The sequence below is a fragment of the Acyrthosiphon pisum genome, chromosome A3, assembly GCF_005508785.2.
Source record: "Acyrthosiphon pisum isolate AL4f chromosome A3, pea_aphid_22Mar2018_4r6ur, whole genome shotgun sequence".
NCBI classification, from domain to species: Eukaryota; Metazoa; Arthropoda; class Insecta; order Hemiptera; family Aphididae; genus Acyrthosiphon; species Acyrthosiphon pisum.
This window is the reverse complement of record NC_042496.1, coordinates 40,008,957-40,028,031: the sequence shown is the minus strand read 5'-3', so window position 1 is coordinate 40,028,031 and position 19,075 is coordinate 40,008,957. Positions and strand designations below refer to the sequence as shown.

General features: G+C 31.0%; 2 protein-coding genes across 4 annotated transcripts; both read left to right on the top strand.

The window, feature by feature from the left end:
• Positions 1-604: 604 nt before the first annotated feature.
• On the top strand, positions 605-5,412 carry LOC100166012. 2 transcript variants are annotated; one of them, XM_008188791.3, is made up of 5 exons: positions 605-1,337; positions 1,424-1,626; positions 2,932-2,998; positions 3,687-3,742; positions 3,814-5,412. In XM_008188791.3, exons 2-5 carry the CDS (start codon positions 1,541-1,543, stop codon positions 3,932-3,934), a joined length of 330 nt encoding a protein of 109 aa, XP_008187013.1. In that variant the 5' UTR covers positions 605-1,337; positions 1,424-1,540; the 3' UTR covers positions 3,935-5,412. The 2 variants fall into 2 exon arrangements, with proteins under 2 accessions (XP_008187013.1, XP_029347134.1); XM_029491274.1 differs by having other exon boundaries at positions 605-1,626.
• Positions 5,413-9,077: 3,665 nt separating this feature from the next.
• LOC100168047 (alpha-tubulin N-acetyltransferase 1-like) lies at positions 9,078-13,531 on the top strand. 2 transcript variants are annotated; one of them, XM_001946497.3, is made up of 8 exons: positions 9,078-9,585; positions 10,035-10,181; positions 10,495-10,663; positions 10,759-10,903; positions 12,632-12,665; positions 12,742-12,814; positions 12,890-12,951; positions 13,021-13,531. In XM_001946497.3, exons 1-8 carry the CDS (start codon positions 9,491-9,493, stop codon positions 13,139-13,141), a joined length of 846 nt encoding a protein of 281 aa, XP_001946532.1. In that variant the 5' UTR covers positions 9,078-9,490; the 3' UTR covers positions 13,142-13,531.
• Positions 13,532-19,075: the final 5,544 nt, after the last annotated feature.

Sequence of the window (19,075 nt, the reverse complement as noted above, 5' to 3'; positions counted from 1 at the left end):
AAGTAGGTATTCAGTACCTTTTATTGGTATTTAGTATCTATATAAACTATATTTGTATGGTAAATTGTTGAGAATGAAACTGGACAGTATAATTTTGTTAGCATGACTAATATATTATGTATATAAGGTGATGGTAATGATGTATGTAGAAATATATTATGTATTCATACTAGTTCTTAAGTACCATACTATAGGTATAACTACAGAGTGTTTGTAATGATAAATCATACCCTATATCAAAACAAAAAACTGAATAATAACAATAAAATTATTAGTCTTGAAGTTCAGATTTTAAGTTACTGAATTAAAATATTGTTATTGTTTACTCATTATCAATGTGACAGTTGTCTATGAATCAACGGGTGATTTACTACATTAAAGTTATGGAAATACTTTTACACTTATGCTTATCGTACTTTAAATACCTATATATTTTTAATATCTCAGTAAAAATCATAGTATTATTTATAAAAACTAAAAAGGTGTTGGAAATTAATATATTTGCGATACTAACTAAACTGAAAATTGTATGGTGTATGTAGAAAATACTATTATGAATATTCAATGAAAAATTCATCTATAGTGTATTTATGGTTATTATTTTTAATTACATCAAAAATCAAAATTTATCGAAAATTGGCTACGTAAAAGTACTGGACATTTTCAATTTTGACCTCTGCAAATGCATCAACTAGATACTGATTCCTTATCCCAACATAAAAGATACGGACATTTGAAATCAAAGCATTATTTCGACTACTAATTGTGTAAACGTGTAAACCAATCGTGACAGTAGACACAAAAAAGCCCATCATTGTAAAATCAATACATTCATCGCTCCGCTCAGAATCTGACTGGTAATTGGTATGCTTCGACTACCTATATTCTGTCCAGCAAGAGAACAGCCCGCGACTCGACAAAAATGAGTTTTTCTGAGTCCCTACCTCACGCAACGCAACACCCTGCCATGAATCATTATTGAAAGGTACCTAATCGATTATGGAAAAATAAACAATGAAAATCGTTCTATCTTATCCAATAATTATTTGGTCTCTTATTTATAACGGCCAGCCTGCTAGCAGTTAATATGGCTAGAATATGTGTAGTGGCGTTCCACACTGCGTGCCGATCTTTGTGTCTTGTGCGTCTCCCGCAGGAACGCTGTGCGTGTACGGGATAAACGAATACGTTCATTCAAGGTCACGTTTACCCCATAATCACACCCGCCACCACCCCTCAGAACCACTTATAACCGACTACCATTAACCGGTATACGCTATATACCTCGTAATAAAGCAGTCGACAAATATTTCATAAGAACAAGAACAACGCTGAAGGTTGAACACTGAACGCGCACACTAGTTGCAGACGTACCCCCGCGGACTTGTGTAATATAGTTATTAAACAATTTTGTTTTTAATAGGTAACTGCTATTATATTCTTCGATTTGTGTTGTCGCTGGCACTCGATTCCATTCAAGCCTAGTAAAATACTCAAACGGTACTTGAAGGTCATATTGATATAATTGTATCATATTATAATGCAGTTCAACAACTACCACGACGAGGCGCAGAAGACCGACCGAGACGCGCCGCCACCGGTCGAGGGACGCATGGATATCGGCGAGTGAGTTACTCATTTGATAATGACGCGTTCTTAATAATAATTTTTGCGCTGAATTTCAAGTAGATAATACAACTTGCTAGTATTCTTTACTTAATAATAAATCAATAATTATCGTGACGGTTTAGTTAAAGGAATCGATCAAAATATCATCGTGATTTATCCACACGAATTAATACGATTTTAAAAAAAAAAAACTATTGGAACAGTTTGTTTTACCCGTTACACGAAAAAAAGAATTTTTCTGTTTACAGTACCAGGAAAAACAAGAATTGTTTAATGTTTAGTTCGTCCAACACCGCCAAACGATATTCGACGCAATAATCCCCCTTTTACTGTTTTTACCGTCGAATTGTCGTTACGCGGCAGCCATTACAGTTGCCGTTGGTTAGTTTTATTCTGATTTCCTGACATCATAATTATAATTATTTGTTCAACTATAGTAATTATTAGGGCTCGGATTTATATGTATTTATATAACCAAAGTATGTATTTATACAATAAAAATATGTGAATAAATATGTGTTAAAGAATTCAAAATATTATATATTATCGAAAAAAAAATAATAGTTAATAATATAATAAAATGTAATAAAAAATGTATATTTATCTAAATATATTGATTACAAACATTATTTAACATTCATTTTTAAATTTTAGAATCCAAAAGATCGCCGATATTGTCATAAAATCTTAATAATTATTATTAATAAAATAACATGTAATAAAAAATGCATATTTATCTATAGTTAACTAATGATCTTGATTACAATTAATAATAACCTGCACTTTTAAATTTTTGAATTCAAAAGATCGTCGATATAATATATAGTCATGGTAACCTTTCAATTATTCTAAATCTGAAGAAAAGAAATTAAGACAGTATAATTGTATAAATATGTGAGAAAAAATTGAATAATTGTGAAATATGTTAAAACATGTATTTATGACAATATATTATGTAAAAATATGTAAAATCAAATATAGCTCGTTTTATAAAAAATATTGTGAAACAAATTTATCACTTGCTGAAATTAGTTTATCATGTCGCAGAGAAAATATGTATTTGCATATAAATCCGAGCCCTAGTAATTATAATTATTTTTACAATTATTATTGGGTGTTGCCGAATTTGTATTTCGTCAGTTTGTTATATTACCGCCTTGTTCTTTGATGACGTCTTCGACGTATGTGTACCTACCTATACTTATACGTCCCCGATGTATATTATATTTGTAGTAAAATCTTTTGTGTGAAATAACAATTTTGTTCTTTAAAAAAAAAAAAATTTTTTTTTAAATTGTATAGAACATCGGAGTGTAAACCAAGATTTGGACGGCATGACGCTCACAAACGTCACGATACAATGGGTGAAGTGAGTACTGAGTTATTCAACGATTTAATAAAAATTGTATATACTTATATACTAATGCCGGGTTCAGGGTTGCACATAAACAATCAGTAAACGTTTAATGAATTGACAGCGAGTTAAGAGGACGTAACACTGGTATTTGTTGTCTCCGTCTTACCAGTACGTTACATGTCAAATTTACGCTCAGCAGAACCCGTTTAGCTTCGTTGGTTTAAAAATTAGAGTCAATTGACCTATAATGAAACTTGATGGTAAGAACATTATCTATGTTTTTACGTTGGTTTTTACGATAATTCAGTTTTTAAGTGAGTTATGAGTATTTTTAATTTACGGTCTATTATACACGCATAATTTGCTAAAAAAATTCACTATCGTAAAAAACCAACATACAAACACGGATAATATTCTATTACCATCAAGTTTCATAATAGGTCAATTCATTCTAATTTTTAGACTAACGAAGCTACACGTGTTCTGCTGACCGTAAATTTGCCATGTTACGCACTTGTAAGACGGAGGCAACAAATACCAGTGTTACGTCCCCTTAATGGTCTCTCAAGCATACTCTGGACTATGATTGGTCAATAAAATATTAGCGAACCGTTAAATATTTAAATGAATATATTTTTGTGCAGCTTGGCATAATGCATAATTATTGTATTATTGTTACTATTATTATTATTATTTGTAGATTGTACAAAGTGGTACTGATACTATGAAGTTTAAGTACAATCACGACAATGATTTGTAAGTATATCAATCATAATTTGTAGTTATTCAGATTTATTTTAATTGGATTTTTTTAAACTTATATCTAGCGTTGATAGCCGGTTCAAAGAATTGATCCCACATCCTGAAGTCGTTGGTGAACTTCAAACTGATAAATATGGGAACTCAGTGAAACGGGATCTCAAATTCCATCACAGCACTCTATGGTAATAAATACGTATAGAAATAATCAACAGCCTATATTTAATAATTTGACTCACTTTCACTTAATCTATATGGTTTTAAAAATAATATGCAAATACAAATCTTAAAAATCAATTTGAAGTAGATAGTTATTTTTGAGAACAATATATTATTATTTGTACTGAATAACTAGTAGTTTCATTACTATAATTTGTATTATATGACAAAGTGTTCATCTTGTTGAATAATACAATAGTTTAATTAATTTTTATAAAGTAGTTTTTTTTATCGCACTTGCACAATTGAAGCTACTAGCAAATATAAAGAGTAAAGCTTAATAATGAATATAATACTACAATAAAATTACACTGTACCTATATAGTATAAAGATTAATCCACTCCTCCCGAAATTCAGTTCTAATTACGCCACTGGTGACGACGTTGTACAGCGTGCCATATTACGAAAGTTTGACTTGCAGCTAACTGAAACCTGGCCCGCAGACTTATACTTTATGCCTGTCTTAACAATCGATAATTTGTGTTCAGCTGAATTTTAATGCTACCGCCGCAATGCGTCATGCGTGTACGGAATATAATATACAATTTGTAACCTTCTTCATTATATGGCTAAATTCATTCAAAATATTATATTATAATATGGTGTAGTTATATAGGTACTTATATTATCTATAGACTATAAATTATAATTAACATGGAGTATAATTATTATTATTATTCGTCGTTATGACAAATCCGTTGACCGGTCGTGGTCAACCACGGCAGACGTGAGGTTCCTCCTGCACTTATACAATGCTATTGATTAATTAATAATGATAACAACATAATTGTTTAACATTGTTAGTATTTACATATTGTTAGTTGTTACGATACCTTTAAGTACAATAAGGTCGGTAAATAATTACCTACTAAGTACTAATAATAATTTTAAAAGAGGGTTACAAATGATTTCAAATTATATTACCTAAGTTCCATTAGATTTCAGTTAGGTACCTGCTAGTCGAACTTTCGTAAAAGCACGGTGTAATTACGTAAGCACGGCACAGCCACGTAAAAACTTTGTTTCGAGTGGTTGTGGGTGGGTTATATATAATTTTTTCGTGGTCACAAATGATTTTCACATAATTTTACATTAATTGTATTATATATTTATTAAACGGCGGTAACCCATCTAGTAAAACATAGACTATAGACTATATAAACTATAGGCATTAAGAACTTGACTGTCTAAACATTTTCACAAGTTCACACCATCTTTTGTGTAAATTATATAGATAGTATATTACCAGTACTTCATATATTATTCTTCAAGATGAAGAAGATATATCTTATACAAGTTTTATTTGTAATTTAAATTTATAATAAGTATTACAGTTTACAAAACTAAGCAATACTTATTCTTAACCATTGACTATGAATACGACCCTCAGATTTGTATAAAATATTTAGGAAAACTATAAATATGAATAAAAAAATAATCTTTTTATTGCAAATTGCAATCATTTATCATTTATTAATTATGATACATTATTGATACCTACATACAATATACATCCTACATGTCAACAATTATTTAACACTTATAATATTCATTTTCAATTGACTTACACACTTCTAAGTATTACAATAGCCTCAATAAATGAGGCACCATAATGTACCCACCTACCGTAAATCTTTTTTTACATTATTTTAACTGTAAAAAAATTGTCGAGCGTAAATGATAAATATATTACACTTTGTCACTATAAATATACTTATATGTTATATACCTAGTAAATATTATGTAATAGATAACGTAAAATGTATGATGGCGTAGTATTTCTATCCTTTGGATTTTGTTAAAAAAGTACGAGATTTTCTGGACTGGATTTATTTAGATATTTATTTATTCCTAATTATTGGCGTTCAATGTGAGTTATATACTTATATAATTATGTATATTACTATTATACACTTATACCACCATATTTAGAGAGCACTTTATAGCATAATAATATATACACTTGTTAACGGTCATTAAAATAATTAAAAATTAAAACTATAAGTCAAAACGGTCCATTACCAAATACGGCTATACCTATAAGAAATAAGAAGATCATCCTGCATCATCTTAAAGCTTAAGTATTAGTCTTCTACTAAACATTAGTACATTACTACACAAAATTGGAACTGCTGATCATAAGTCTGTCTTATTGTTCGTTATTGTGCTTTTTAAGACTGGGACAGCGAGACGACGCATGCATCTCCATTCTTAGTCCATTCTCATATAAATCGATCGTCTAAATGAGTAATATAGATGTTCTGAATGTAAAATATACTAACAAAATTGTACATAGGTATGTAGGGAAAACACTGGAATAGAATATTTTTCAAACTAAATAAATTCTATACATTTTATTTTATAATAATTAATAACTTTGTATATATTATTATTGTTAATTGTATATGCACATTTGACAGTTGAATTATTATTAGCCAACTGAATCATTTAATTTTTCACAATATAAGTTTATGAAAAATAATCAACACACATTTTCTACACTTTAAGAAAATTATTTACACGTTGTTTACACGAAGTTTTTTATAATATAAATCTACTTGTGACATTTCATGTGGACTGTATCCTGGACGTATACCTATACCGACGATGGTCGATATACATAACTACACATTACTGTATGATAGTCGAGGTTGGTTAATTCGACGATTTAAATATGAAGATGATAAAAAACATATGTACCTAGTGTTGTTATTATTTATTTGTAGATTGTACGAGGTGAAGGTGGTTGCTGATCCTGTGAAGTATGATCCTATGACAATAATAACAGTTAACACTGACTTAAACTACCGAGTACTAATGAGGTACTTTTTCTTAAAAGTATATGACAATTTAGGTTTTATTCGACTTTTTAGGATCTTTCAGAAAGTATTAGTAATATTCAAACTGACAAGTTCGGGAACCTTGAAGTTTCCGCTAGTCAATTACGCGGTGTTAAAAATATACCATGGTCACTTGGAAGTTGGAGCAATTGAATCCTTATCTATATTATATTGATATAGGTACATACAACTTGTGTATTTTCCTAACTTAATCAGCATTATCAAAAAATAACGCTAGTTTATAAAATGTACAAAATACACAGATTACTGTGTAGTCACTCTTGAGGTAGTCAATAAAACGTCGGTAGGCAAAAAATCATGGTCTACACTAAATAGTGCTTACCATGTACCATTGGCCATTACCCATACTTCCCCGCGTAAAAAAATCATCGATTTGTTGTATTTACGACTGCACAAGGCACCTATACAACTACATACCGGTAAATTATTGTGTTTGCTTGAAGACCTGCAGTAGTGTATTTTGGAGGATATACCCTCCTTGTTTTTCTTTAGATATTAACAATTGTTTTAGAGTATTTTCCGGTGGATTTACATATCTACGTATAAACGTTAATATATTTATTTTGAACTATTAATACCTACAACTACTTATAAGCACCAAGTACCAACTGGCAACTAGCTTTTACTGATATCAACTGTTTAGTTATTTGCATTCAATTTGTTTAAAAAATAACAATAGATATAAATGTTGACGAAGTTATTGGTGAACATATTGGACACTGGTTAGGTACATACTTTGGGTTCATCCAAAGAAAGGAAACTTAATTTTTTATTATAATTGTTTACTATTTTAAACCTAACAAAAATAACCAATGCGATGTTCTAATAATAATTTTAATTTTTTAATTTTATACGAACGGGCTTGCGCACAGATATAATGATAAATTATTAATAATTGTGTTAGTACATAGTTGGTAGAATGTCGTGTACAGTGTATACTACTTGTACAGCATAGGGTATATAGAAATACAGAATATAGATTTTCAAACTGTGCTCCGCGAGGCCTTAGGGCTTCGCAGATACCGTGATTGTAATTTAGCTTTTCCCTGGCAATAATATCTGAATAAAACAATTAAATTAAAATAAAATGATATTGGAATTATCATTTAAATTTTATTAATCATAATCCTCATATTTTGTTTTGTAATCGAGAACGATGTTAGATGCAAGTTAGTTGAATGATATATTGCTTTTAAGTCGTTTATGATTATTGATTATATATATTTTTATTATAAAGAAACAATAATTAATGAGCAAATATTTTAGTCTCCCACTTCCATGTAGGTACCGCAGACGCTATCGAAGACAACTTATTGTTGTGTGCGACCAACGTTAACGAACTGAAAAAAGGCCCCGATTGAGTTACTTTTCTATAAATTAGTGTACATAGCATTTTGTGTTGGTGTGCTACACATTACACAAGTTTGTGGGTTTATACACGACCGCCCATTCGCCAACCCAGTTCTGAAAGTCACGTAAAAACGTGACCCAAAATATGGTAATGTACCACCGGTTGAAGATTAGAAGAACAGCAGGGCCGGATTGGTATGTATCGGCCCATCGAGATTCTCACTTCTACGCGGCCCATTTAAATATTTACTGTCCCAAAGTTACGTGTACAATTTTTACGAGCTGATAGGCGACCAATCGTATTTTAAACAAGAATTTTTTTTCACTTACACTAACCGGTCCCAAACTTTAAGCGGGCCACCGAGATTTTCACGGTAGCTCGCCTAACCAATCCGGCCCTGAAGAACAGTGACTACGACTTATAAAATGAATAATATTGATCAATGATTAACACATTGACGGACATGACTGCTAATGCAGTTATGCAAATTACTGTAATTTGGTAGTCACTCTGATTGGGCATAATCCATAGATTTTTATATAATTTTTAGAATATTTGATTTTTTTTTGCCCAAATTATTAGTAAGTCACAATAGGACACTAGATAATTTCCATTGTGGCAAAGCCACAAGAAACGCAACTGCTCTAGCAGTCATGTAATTTTACGACTTTATATAATATACCTGCTATACCAGTCATGGTCATATTACAACTTGAATCAGGATGACTGGTATAGCGGTTACTGCCCGTCAACGTGTTAATACTAATTTATCTTTAATCGTGCTTATGACGGTTTGCGGCGCCCCGGTTGTGCGTTATCATAGAACAATAATGTTATCATTGTGCCCGTACGCTAATCATTTGGCGACAAAAGTCGTCTTATCAATATTTTTTACATCCTTTTCCTACCCCAGCCAGTCAGCTTTGACCACGGTTGTAGATAGGTATACAGACACTGGTACCTACCTAAACCTGGAACTGGAACCTGGAATTATTGTATTTATTACCAGCCAGCTAGACAGCCTGCCCGACCGCCTACTGCGGCAGTGCGACACTTTATTTCCAAGGTTGACCGTTGATGGGCGTCCTCCTTGGTCGATACGATTCCGGATTCACGCCTCCGCGAACATAATCGTCTATGCGTTATACTTATCTATGGTCTATGCGCATTACGCACTACTCGCTGTACGCGAATACGAAACAAATTAAATAGGACGTACCTATTAGGTATTCTTGGTTTTCGCGCTACTAGTGTACGATCGACAATAATCGTCGTATCTTCGCTGAGTACTAAAATATTCTTAGTTTTGCGTCATGGAGTTCAAGTTTGACATTAAGAACGTGGCTACCGAAGAGGTGATGAAGATTGACAACACGCTAACGGCCTTGGGACACGAGCAAAATGAAGAGTGAGTGCCTACATATTATTATTATTATTATTATTATTAGGTCCCTAAGTTACCCACTATCATAGGCGCAAATAGCGTTTGGGATTTGGGGGGCTATGTACATTTTTGGGAGACCTTAGCCCCTAAAGCCCCCCCCCGTATTTGCGCCTATGCCCACTATGAAGGGTAGGTAACTTAACCTAACCAGGGGCGAGGGCGATGACAGTGTATTCGAATTTTATGCTGGCTTGGGGTAACTGAGGTTACTGTACGACGTGTGTCCAAGTTAATTTTGTTTGTGGATAGGTGTGTATCGAATAAGAATTGGTTACGGGTAAATTTGGAGAGTTTGTATCCAAGGGGGTTTAGTTCATAGACGTATAATATAACGATATTATATTATACGTCTATGGTTTAGTTGCTAATATTGGTATTGCTGTGTTTTTACTTATATTTATCTTTGTGTATAGCTTGAAAAGCATAATGAAATTGATCATTGACGAGATGGGTAAAGCTTCGGCCATTGCTCAAGAATTGAAGATGCCCATAACCAGCGGTGACAAGCTAGCCAATTCCGATCACATTCTCTACATGATGACGGAACACGATAAACCTGAGTAAACACTTTTCTTTAACTTATATATTGAGATAAGCCATCCATACAGAAAATGCATAATAAGAATATTTGATAAATGCTATACTTTACGTGGAAAAAAAATAATATAAGAAATATCGAAAGAAGAAGTCACTCATTAGTGACACTTTGATTTGATTACTGAGTGAACACATGATATATTTTGTTTGTTTTTAACTGTGCTCAGTTTATTCTATAATTTCAATGTATTAATCTGTCTTAAAAAAATTATGACCATTAAAATATTAACATTTAATATCAGTAAGGTTTGTTCATTGTTTGTATTTGTTGTATAGACATTTCAGTGTTGTTGGAATTTTGAAGATGGGATGGAAAAAATTATACCTCTATAACAAAGAAGGCTTGCGGTCAGAAGCAATGGTCTACTGTTTGTTAGATTTCTACATACATGAGTCCAAACAGCGTAAAGGTTATGGAAAACGTTTGATCGAATGCATGTTACAGGTAACTAATTTATGAATATTTTTAACTTCAAAGAATATAATATTTGTCAAAGTCAAATAGCTCTCCTTGACTTAAAATTTATGTTACATTTTCAGGATATAAATTTAGAAGCCAAACATTTGGCTATTGACAAGCCAACTAAAAAATTATTGCAGTTTATGTGGAAGCATTATCAACTATCCAAATTAGTTAACCAAGGAAACAATTTTGTGATATTTGAAGAATTTTTTGATGACGCACGTAAGAGTTCTATAATACTTATATACATACTACATAGTCCGTATACTTTTAGATTTTTAAAAGGGTTTTATGTGATACAATTACTTAAATCAAAATATTCTCTCAACCACAAATATACCTTTTTACAAGGCTGGGCATTAATGAGTTAAAAAGTTAAAGTTAAGTTAATAAGTTAATTTTATATTAACTTCTTAACTTAACTAGTTAATTTTGGCTTTTCATTAACTTAACTGTTAACTTACTAAATTTCTTTTTTAATTAACGTGAAATTAACGAGTTAATTTTTCATTTCAAGAAGTAAGTTAAGTTAATTTATTTTGTTTTTAATTTTATCATATTTCACTACTTCAGTATATTTCGTTTTCATGTCAAAAAATATTAACCGTGAATTGTTTAAAATAAAAAAAGTATATAATTCAAATTTAACTAATATGGAAACACTGTATAAAATATAAACACTATAATCTATAATTTAGTTTTGGGTTGGAAAAAAATTAAGTACGTTAGCGTTGTATAAACAAATTAACTTTTTTTTAACTTAATAAAAAGTTAACAAAAAGTGTGTATTAACTTTTAACTTAACTGAGTTAACCTATTGTTAAATTAACTTTTAACTTTTTGTTATTGGTGCATATTAACTTAACTTAACTGAGTTAAAAAAAATCATTAACTTACCCAGCCTTGCCTTTTTATGTAAAATAAACCTTTTGATTTGAATTGTATTTTCTATACTCTGTTCCACCTAAGAGTGAACCAATCGGCTGACCAAAACATGTTTTTCTGCTCATCCCCGCCATAATCCAGACATCGGTGAGTTTTAACACGGGTGCTCGACGACACAGAACGCATAGCCATCGCATGGGGGGCTAAGCACTGTTTGGTGTCTCAGTCTGCGTGCGCGTAAGCGGTTCACTCTTAGATGGAACAGAGTATAGTTAGAAAGTTAAAGTTAAATTTGATAATTACTTTTTTAATTCACTTTGTAACTTAACAAGTTGAAATGAATGTGTAAAATAATCTAATATAACTTATAAAACAATAAATAATAGTTTTTTTTCATTCCAAAAATCCAAATATTCTGTATAACTGCCGAGTGTTGATTAGTATTCATAGCCGTCATAATAATAACATGTTTTGTCATATTATTTCTTATCATTTCTTTATGTTAGTTATATTTCTTGACCATGACGCCTATAGCCTATAGATATACACACACTAATAAAGTATCAAACTATCTGTATATTTCTTATTTTGTAAAACATTCTTATGACTGATATTCTAAGTTGTTTCCAAGAAATTAAGGTTATTAGTAAGTTATTACCCTACCTACTTGTAACATTTCTTAAAATTATCAGTTGTCCAATATAATCGTCACCAATAATTTATTTTAGATACCAAGTAATTAATTTATGAATATATGACATATTTTTAATAAACGTGTTTTTAAATTTATATTTTAATCTATAAAAAAAACAAGCTCCTACTCTATCATAATTTAGTATTTTCACCAAATTAACTTTTAGAGTTTTAAATTTAGAAAATTTCTGAAACTAATTTATATTCTAACTTTGTTAGTTTGTTTTAAAGTACCTAAGTTAACTTTAACTAGTTGAAAAAAATTACTAACCTGCCGAGCTTGACAAAAATATATGTATAAACATTAAAATCCAGAATATACTTTTACTTTACTGAATGCATTTATTAATAAATTGCGTTAATAATTTATAGTTGATGAAAAGAATCATGACAATAGTGGGCATAGGTAAATATTTATTCTATAAAGACATTGAATTTAAAAAAAAAATATATTATTTTACATTAATATTTTACTATGTTAGAGCTGTATCATATATGCGACAGCCAATGTTTGGACGGCATGGGGCTCATAAACATCATGATACGATGGGCGAGGTAAGTGTTAATTCAACAACTTATATATATTATTTATGAGAGTAATAAGTATTATGTCATTGTTATTATTTATAGATAGTTCAAGGTGAAGGCGATGCTGCATTTGTGAAGTTCAAATACAACCAGGACACTGATTTGTTAGTATTCAAATTTATAATAATCTAGATTTCATTAATTTTATTTTTAAATGTTTTTAAATAATTTAGTGTGGATCACCAGTTCAAAGAAACAAATCCACATCCTGAGAATAGTAATGCATTCAAAACTGACAAAGATGGAAACTCCGTGAAACGAGATCTTAAATTTCATCACAACTCTTTGTGGTAACCAATAGTAACAGTGTATCTAAACAATTGTGCTGGGTTCATCCCCTAGTTCAATTGTGTAGATGTTTTTGTTTTGTTCAATGTGTAACAGCTAATAATTTAACAGCTTAACCCAAATGCAACTTTTAAATATTCTCTAATATTATATACCTACTGCACTTCAATAATAATCATCAATTTTCTTTGTGAGTAATTATTTTTTTTTTTTTTTTAATGTAATAGTCTATTTATTGTTAACAACAATGCTGCTAACTGTATATTGAGTTCTACATTTTAACAAGGCTGATAATTTTGTTTAATTTTACTTTTTTTGTATTGGGCTTTTGTTTACGTCTATAGACAATAGCTTCAAACAGTATTCTAATAATTATATTATTTTTATTTTTGGTAATTTATTTTGTTTTTAATTCAATTGACATGATCTGTGTGATTGTGTGTGTTTGATTATTGTACTCCAAATTGTGTACTCATGTGTCAGTACCGCAAATGATTTATTATTATATAGAATCATTGGTACTCGTGTAGTATGCTACCTACCTTTACTTCATTGGTGTAGTATGATACCTACTGTAAAATGCTACTTGCCTACCAAAAAGTTTATGGGTCCTTATAATTTTTACATAATGATTAATAAGAATTTATTTAACTAAAATGTATTTAATGTATTGCTGATGATCATCATTGTCAAGTATTTTAGATCGTTATTATTATTATCTTTATTGATGGAAAAAATTTTATTTACAAAACAGTATATATATAAAATTGTGTAGAGATACAGATACAGTAGAATTAGGTACGAATATTATAAAATTCACATGCAATTATATAACAAAGAACATATTATGAGGTCATAGGCGGTACTAGACCCTCTTGGCAGGGGGGGGGATAATAATCCAAGGTGTTTCCTATAGACATCATTTGTAGGTGATGATTTTAAGTTCGTTTTAGAAACATTGTTTAAAAAACTTTCTTGATTTCTGATGGATTTGGTATTATTTCGAAAATGTAATCGTTCAAGTAAATAAGGGCAGTCTATTGAGTTATGTATAGTTGTGCATAAAAATGTTATGCTGTGTTAACATCATCTCAGAAGACCTGAATATACTAACCCACAACGACCTAGCCAAATCCCATCACATTGAATTCCACTCAAAGCTTCGCGCTTATTCAAATCCACAAATTAAAAGTCTATCCTCTATCTCAATCATCCCTAGAAGGTTTAAAAGGCAGTGGTTAAGAGACCAGCTCAATGCTTAAAAAAAAATTGTTAAGAAAAAAATAAATATTAGTTTCTTGTCAGGTGGCACTGCTGGGAGCCTTCTTACTTTACAATGTTCCTATGTCAAATGTTATTTTATGCCACAACACTTACTCATTATACTTGTATTATAGATTGTAAATATATTTTTAAATAAAAAAGAGCTCAAAATCAAAATCTTAAAAAAATTTTCAAAAAAAAAACCAAATGTTTTATTTCATGTACCATACACAGGTTGCTGTGGATAAATAGTGTAGAAGTAAAGGGGTTAAGGGGCCATTACAGTGACATTTGTTGTCTCCATCTTACAAGTGCGTAACGCCGTAACATCAAATTTCACGCTCAGCAGAACACATTTATTTCCGTTGGTTTGCAAATTAGTGCGAATTGACCTCTTATAAAATTTAAAGGTAAGATTATTATATAGACAATGACATAGGATTTTTATTTTAATTTTAAAATCTATGTCATTGCCTCAATAATAATCTTACCTTCAAATTCGCTCTAATTTTTAAACTAACGGTAGATAAACGTGTTCTGCTGAGCGTAAAATTTGCTATGTTACGCACTTGTAAGACAGAGACAAACAAATGTCACTGTAACGTCCCCTTAATACTAATATTTATTTTGGTATTATAACCTTTAACTACTTATATTATTATTATTTTGTACATTATTTTGAATTTTTTTAATGTTATTTTTAATAACTAATATAATTAAATTAATTTATTTGAATCAGTTTGACTTAAGTTTAAACATTATGTACCGTATAATATTTTTATTCTGAAACAGTAAACGATTTTCAAATTAAAGGTAAGCAGAAATACAAATTATTTCCCCCATTATAACCTGGCTACATTTTTGCTTACTTAACTTTGATTTGATTTGATTTATTTTGCAAACAAACAATTAATACACTTGTATATATAATAATAATAATAGATAATCGTCTGATCACATTCTATAAGCTGTGCTTGTATTGAAGGTGATGAGTTCTTAATATAGAAATTTAAATATTAAAACATAATTATAACTAATATCAAGATGATGAAATATCGTTCAATAAAAAGCCGAATAAGGTTTTAGATCTGAGCGTAGCGATGAATGTATTGATTTTACAATTATGTTTGTTTTCTTATTTATTTGTTTGTATACCTACACGATAAGTAGTCGAAATAATGATTCGATTTTCAACATCAGTATCTTATCCGATGGAAAAGTGAATATTGTTGGTCCATTGGGGAGGTAAAATAATAAATAATTCCAAAAGCGCTTTTTAAAGAAATTAGGCGATTTGATTATTGAACTTTTTTTATTAAGGAGCATTACAAACAGAATGAGGGTAACAAATCAAATGAGGCAACTCAGTGTCTTCGCGGAGGAGAAGGTGACGCCGGTGATGCTCGTACCAATATTTTAAGGATCTCATGAAGAGTACATAAGACGCATATTCTTCTCCCTTCAATAATCCTGTATTGATGCATATGAATGAGTGGACGAACCATGTCTTCCTTCTTGTTATCCTTTCTTGACGACTTAAATAACCGAGAGTCCAGCAGGTGACTTCTGGTGGCTTCAAATGCTCGTGAGAGTAAAGTTGAGTAAGTTGAGTCAGTGGAGTTAAAGAGTCATTCGCAAACAAACAATTATGGGGCGGCGAACAATAAGACAACCTCAAATTATTTACAATTATTACTGTCAACCGTTTGATTGAACAACAATCATATTTATAATATCACATAATATTATCATAATATATAATAATCTGTGATAATATAAATAATTATAATATTTCTTAAGAGGATGTCACACACTTATGACGTGTTGTCTCCGTCCTACGAATGTACGACATAGCAAAAACCGTTTTGCGCGGGACAACTACGCTTCCTCTTCAGTCCATGACAAAGTAGATCTACTTTGTCGTGCTTCAGTCTTCGTTTATAGTAGAATAAATTACCAATATTCCACGACACATACGGAAGAACTTGATCTAGGGTTTTTGTTTTTTTTTATAGCACTTACCAAAAGCTTTTAATAGTCAAACGAAAAAAAACAAAAAAAAAACTAATGTTTTTTGTGTGTGTGCACACGATAAGCAGTAGAAATAATGCTTCGGTTTTCAACTTCAGTATCTTGTCCGATGGAAAAGTGAATATTGTTGGTGCATTGGGGAGGTAAAAAAATTCCAAAAGCGCTTTTTAATGAAATTAGGCGATTTTATTGTTGAACTTTTTTATTAAGGAGCATTACAAACAGAATGAGGATAACAAATTAAATGAGGCAAACGGTGTGATGTGGCAACTCAGTATCTTCGCGGAACACGAGGTGATCTAGGTTGATTTCGTATAAACACGTAAATGATCTCATGAAGAGCACATATGATGCATACTCTATACCCTGATATCAACCTGTATTGATGCGCATGAATGGGTGGTGGACGAGCCATCTTCCTTCTTCCTATCCCTTCTTGACAACTTTAATAACTGAGAGTACAGCAGGTGACTTCTGGTGGCTTCAAATGCACGTGAGAGTAAAGTTAAGTAAGTGGAGTCAAAGAGTCATTCACAAACAAACAATCATGATTCATGAGGCGGTGAACAATAACCAGATAACCTCAAATTATTTATAATTATTGTCAAGTGTCAACAACAGACTGTTTTTAATTAAACAACAATCATTATTATAATATCACAGATTATCATGTTATGATCTGTGATAATATCAATAGTTATATTTCACACCCGTATGTGTTGTCTCCGTCTTTCAAATGTACAACACAGCAAAAACCGTTTTGCGCGGGACAACTTTTATCTTTCTGTATTTGTAGTAGTGGCTCCAAAATTTCAGAACATATAGGGTGGAAAATTATCTATGCAACAGCGTGCCAATATTTTAGATAACATAAATACAATAAAAGCTATTTGCTTCTAAACATTTGGTTATTTCATTTGCTCATAAAAAATGATTGGATAGTGCTATTGAAAAAAAGAGCACGCCTGTTGCACAGATAAAGTTTTTCTTTACCTGTTGCGAAAATTTGGTAGTTCTACAGCAAAATATATGGTGCGAGAATAGTTGTCCCGCGCAAAACAGTTTTTGCTATGTTGTACATATTTTGTAAGTCGGAGACAACACATGTGGGTGTGCAGGGCGGTATTTACATTTTTCGCGCCCTGGGTAAACAATATTTGTACGCCCGCCCCCACCGAAAAAAAAAATTAATCCGTTTTTTTAATTGTTTAGTTGTAGTTCTTTATTTATGGAAATTTTTTTAAGGGGGCTGGAGCGTAATCAATTCTAAGGAGTAAAAACTAGGCATTTTATATTTCTGTTTATCTGGGTCTTGTGTTTGTGTTGAAAGTAAATGCACATTAGTTGCGTAATTCGTAGTACTGATCACGTTTTATAGGGGCATCACAGTTGTGACCGGGATGTACGTCTGTAATTTTACCTACGCGCATGCACATGTCACCATATATTGCTCTATAAAATGACAAACATTTTTTTTCAAGAAATACTACCTCTGACTTCAATCACTACCAGTGCCGCAATTAGGATTCTTGGGATGTATTATAATATTTGTATGTATTATAATATATTACTCTATACTTTTATAATTATATTAAACATCACATAGGTAATAATATAACACTTATATAAGCATATAGTACCTAATTAATAATACGTATTTATACATTAGTCATAATATTGGAACTCTTGTATAAGAGTTCCAATATTATGAATAAAAATTAGGGACGTAAAATATAAATAAATAAATAAATAGACTTACAATATAAGTCTGCGATTACTAGATAGCAAATGTTTAAACTCATCAATTAAAAGTTCTTGTTCGACAAACAAAAAAAGAAGCGCATCCAATCTTTTTTGTGACATAGATTTCTTAATTTGTTTTTTATAATGCTGAGTTTTAAAAAACTACGTTCACAGCTACAACTATAGTCACTGGAATTATCACAAAAATTTTAAGACAATGAAAAAAATGCTTAGCACTGTTTTAACCAATCGAGCCATTTATGTATAGAACCTGAGTTTGTACCTTTTGGTGTATCTTCTTGGTGTATTGATAAAATAGTATTATCATTTTTCATTTGAATAACATTGAACATTTATATTTTAATTTAATAATTAACTCAATATGTTTAAAATTATTCATTCTATGTATATACCTTTCAAATAAATATCTACCAGCCCACTAAATCCAAAATTAATTGTCAGGTGCAGCGAAAGCAGCATTCGCTGCACCCGTGTGCACGCCTATGGGTAGGTATAACATTAATATCGTATATACATACACCACTGTAGGTTAGTATAGTATAATATAGTCATCTGGATATAATAATAATAAACAACTTCCGTTTTAAACTCTAAAAACGAAATAATATAATATTAAGCGATGCCATATATTGTTATAAATAATAATATCTTGGACCATAGTAACAAGATTTGTTTATTTATCTTTAAGTTTTTAAAATTAATTATTCACAAAGCAATATACCGGACGAGGTTGGAGAGAAACGCTGGTTAAAAGAATATCATCGGGGAATGTCCAGGAACTGGAGTGGCGCCTATAATACAATTACGAGACATACTGCACCGAGGACAAAGAGAGGACTACCGGCGGGCTGTCGGACCTGGACGCCACGGGGCCGATCCCGA

What these genes read in the sequence shown, in the direction of transcription:
- LOC100166012 (XM_008188791.3), top strand. Translation starts at nt 1,541, where the DNA reads ATGCAGTTCAACAACTACCACGACGAGGCGCAGAAGACCGACCGAGAC. An exon ending in GTCACGATACAATGGGTGAA is followed by an intron (nt 2,999 to 3,686) that starts GTGAGTACTGAG and finishes TATTATTTGTAG; the next exon opens with ATTGTACAAAGTGGTACTGA. An exon ending in TACAATCACGACAATGATTT is followed by an intron (nt 3,743 to 3,813) that starts GTAAGTATATCA and finishes ACTTATATCTAG; the next exon opens with CGTTGATAGCCGGTTCAAAG.
- LOC100168047 (XM_001946497.3), top strand. Translation starts at nt 9,491, where the DNA reads ATGGAGTTCAAGTTTGACATTAAGAACGTGGCTACCGAAGAGGTGATG. An exon ending in ACGGAACACGATAAACCTGA is followed by an intron (nt 10,182 to 10,494) that starts GTAAACACTTTT and finishes TTTGTTGTATAG; the next exon opens with ACATTTCAGTGTTGTTGGAA. An exon ending in TGATCGAATGCATGTTACAG is followed by an intron (nt 10,664 to 10,758) that starts GTAACTAATTTA and finishes TTACATTTTCAG; the next exon opens with GATATAAATTTAGAAGCCAA.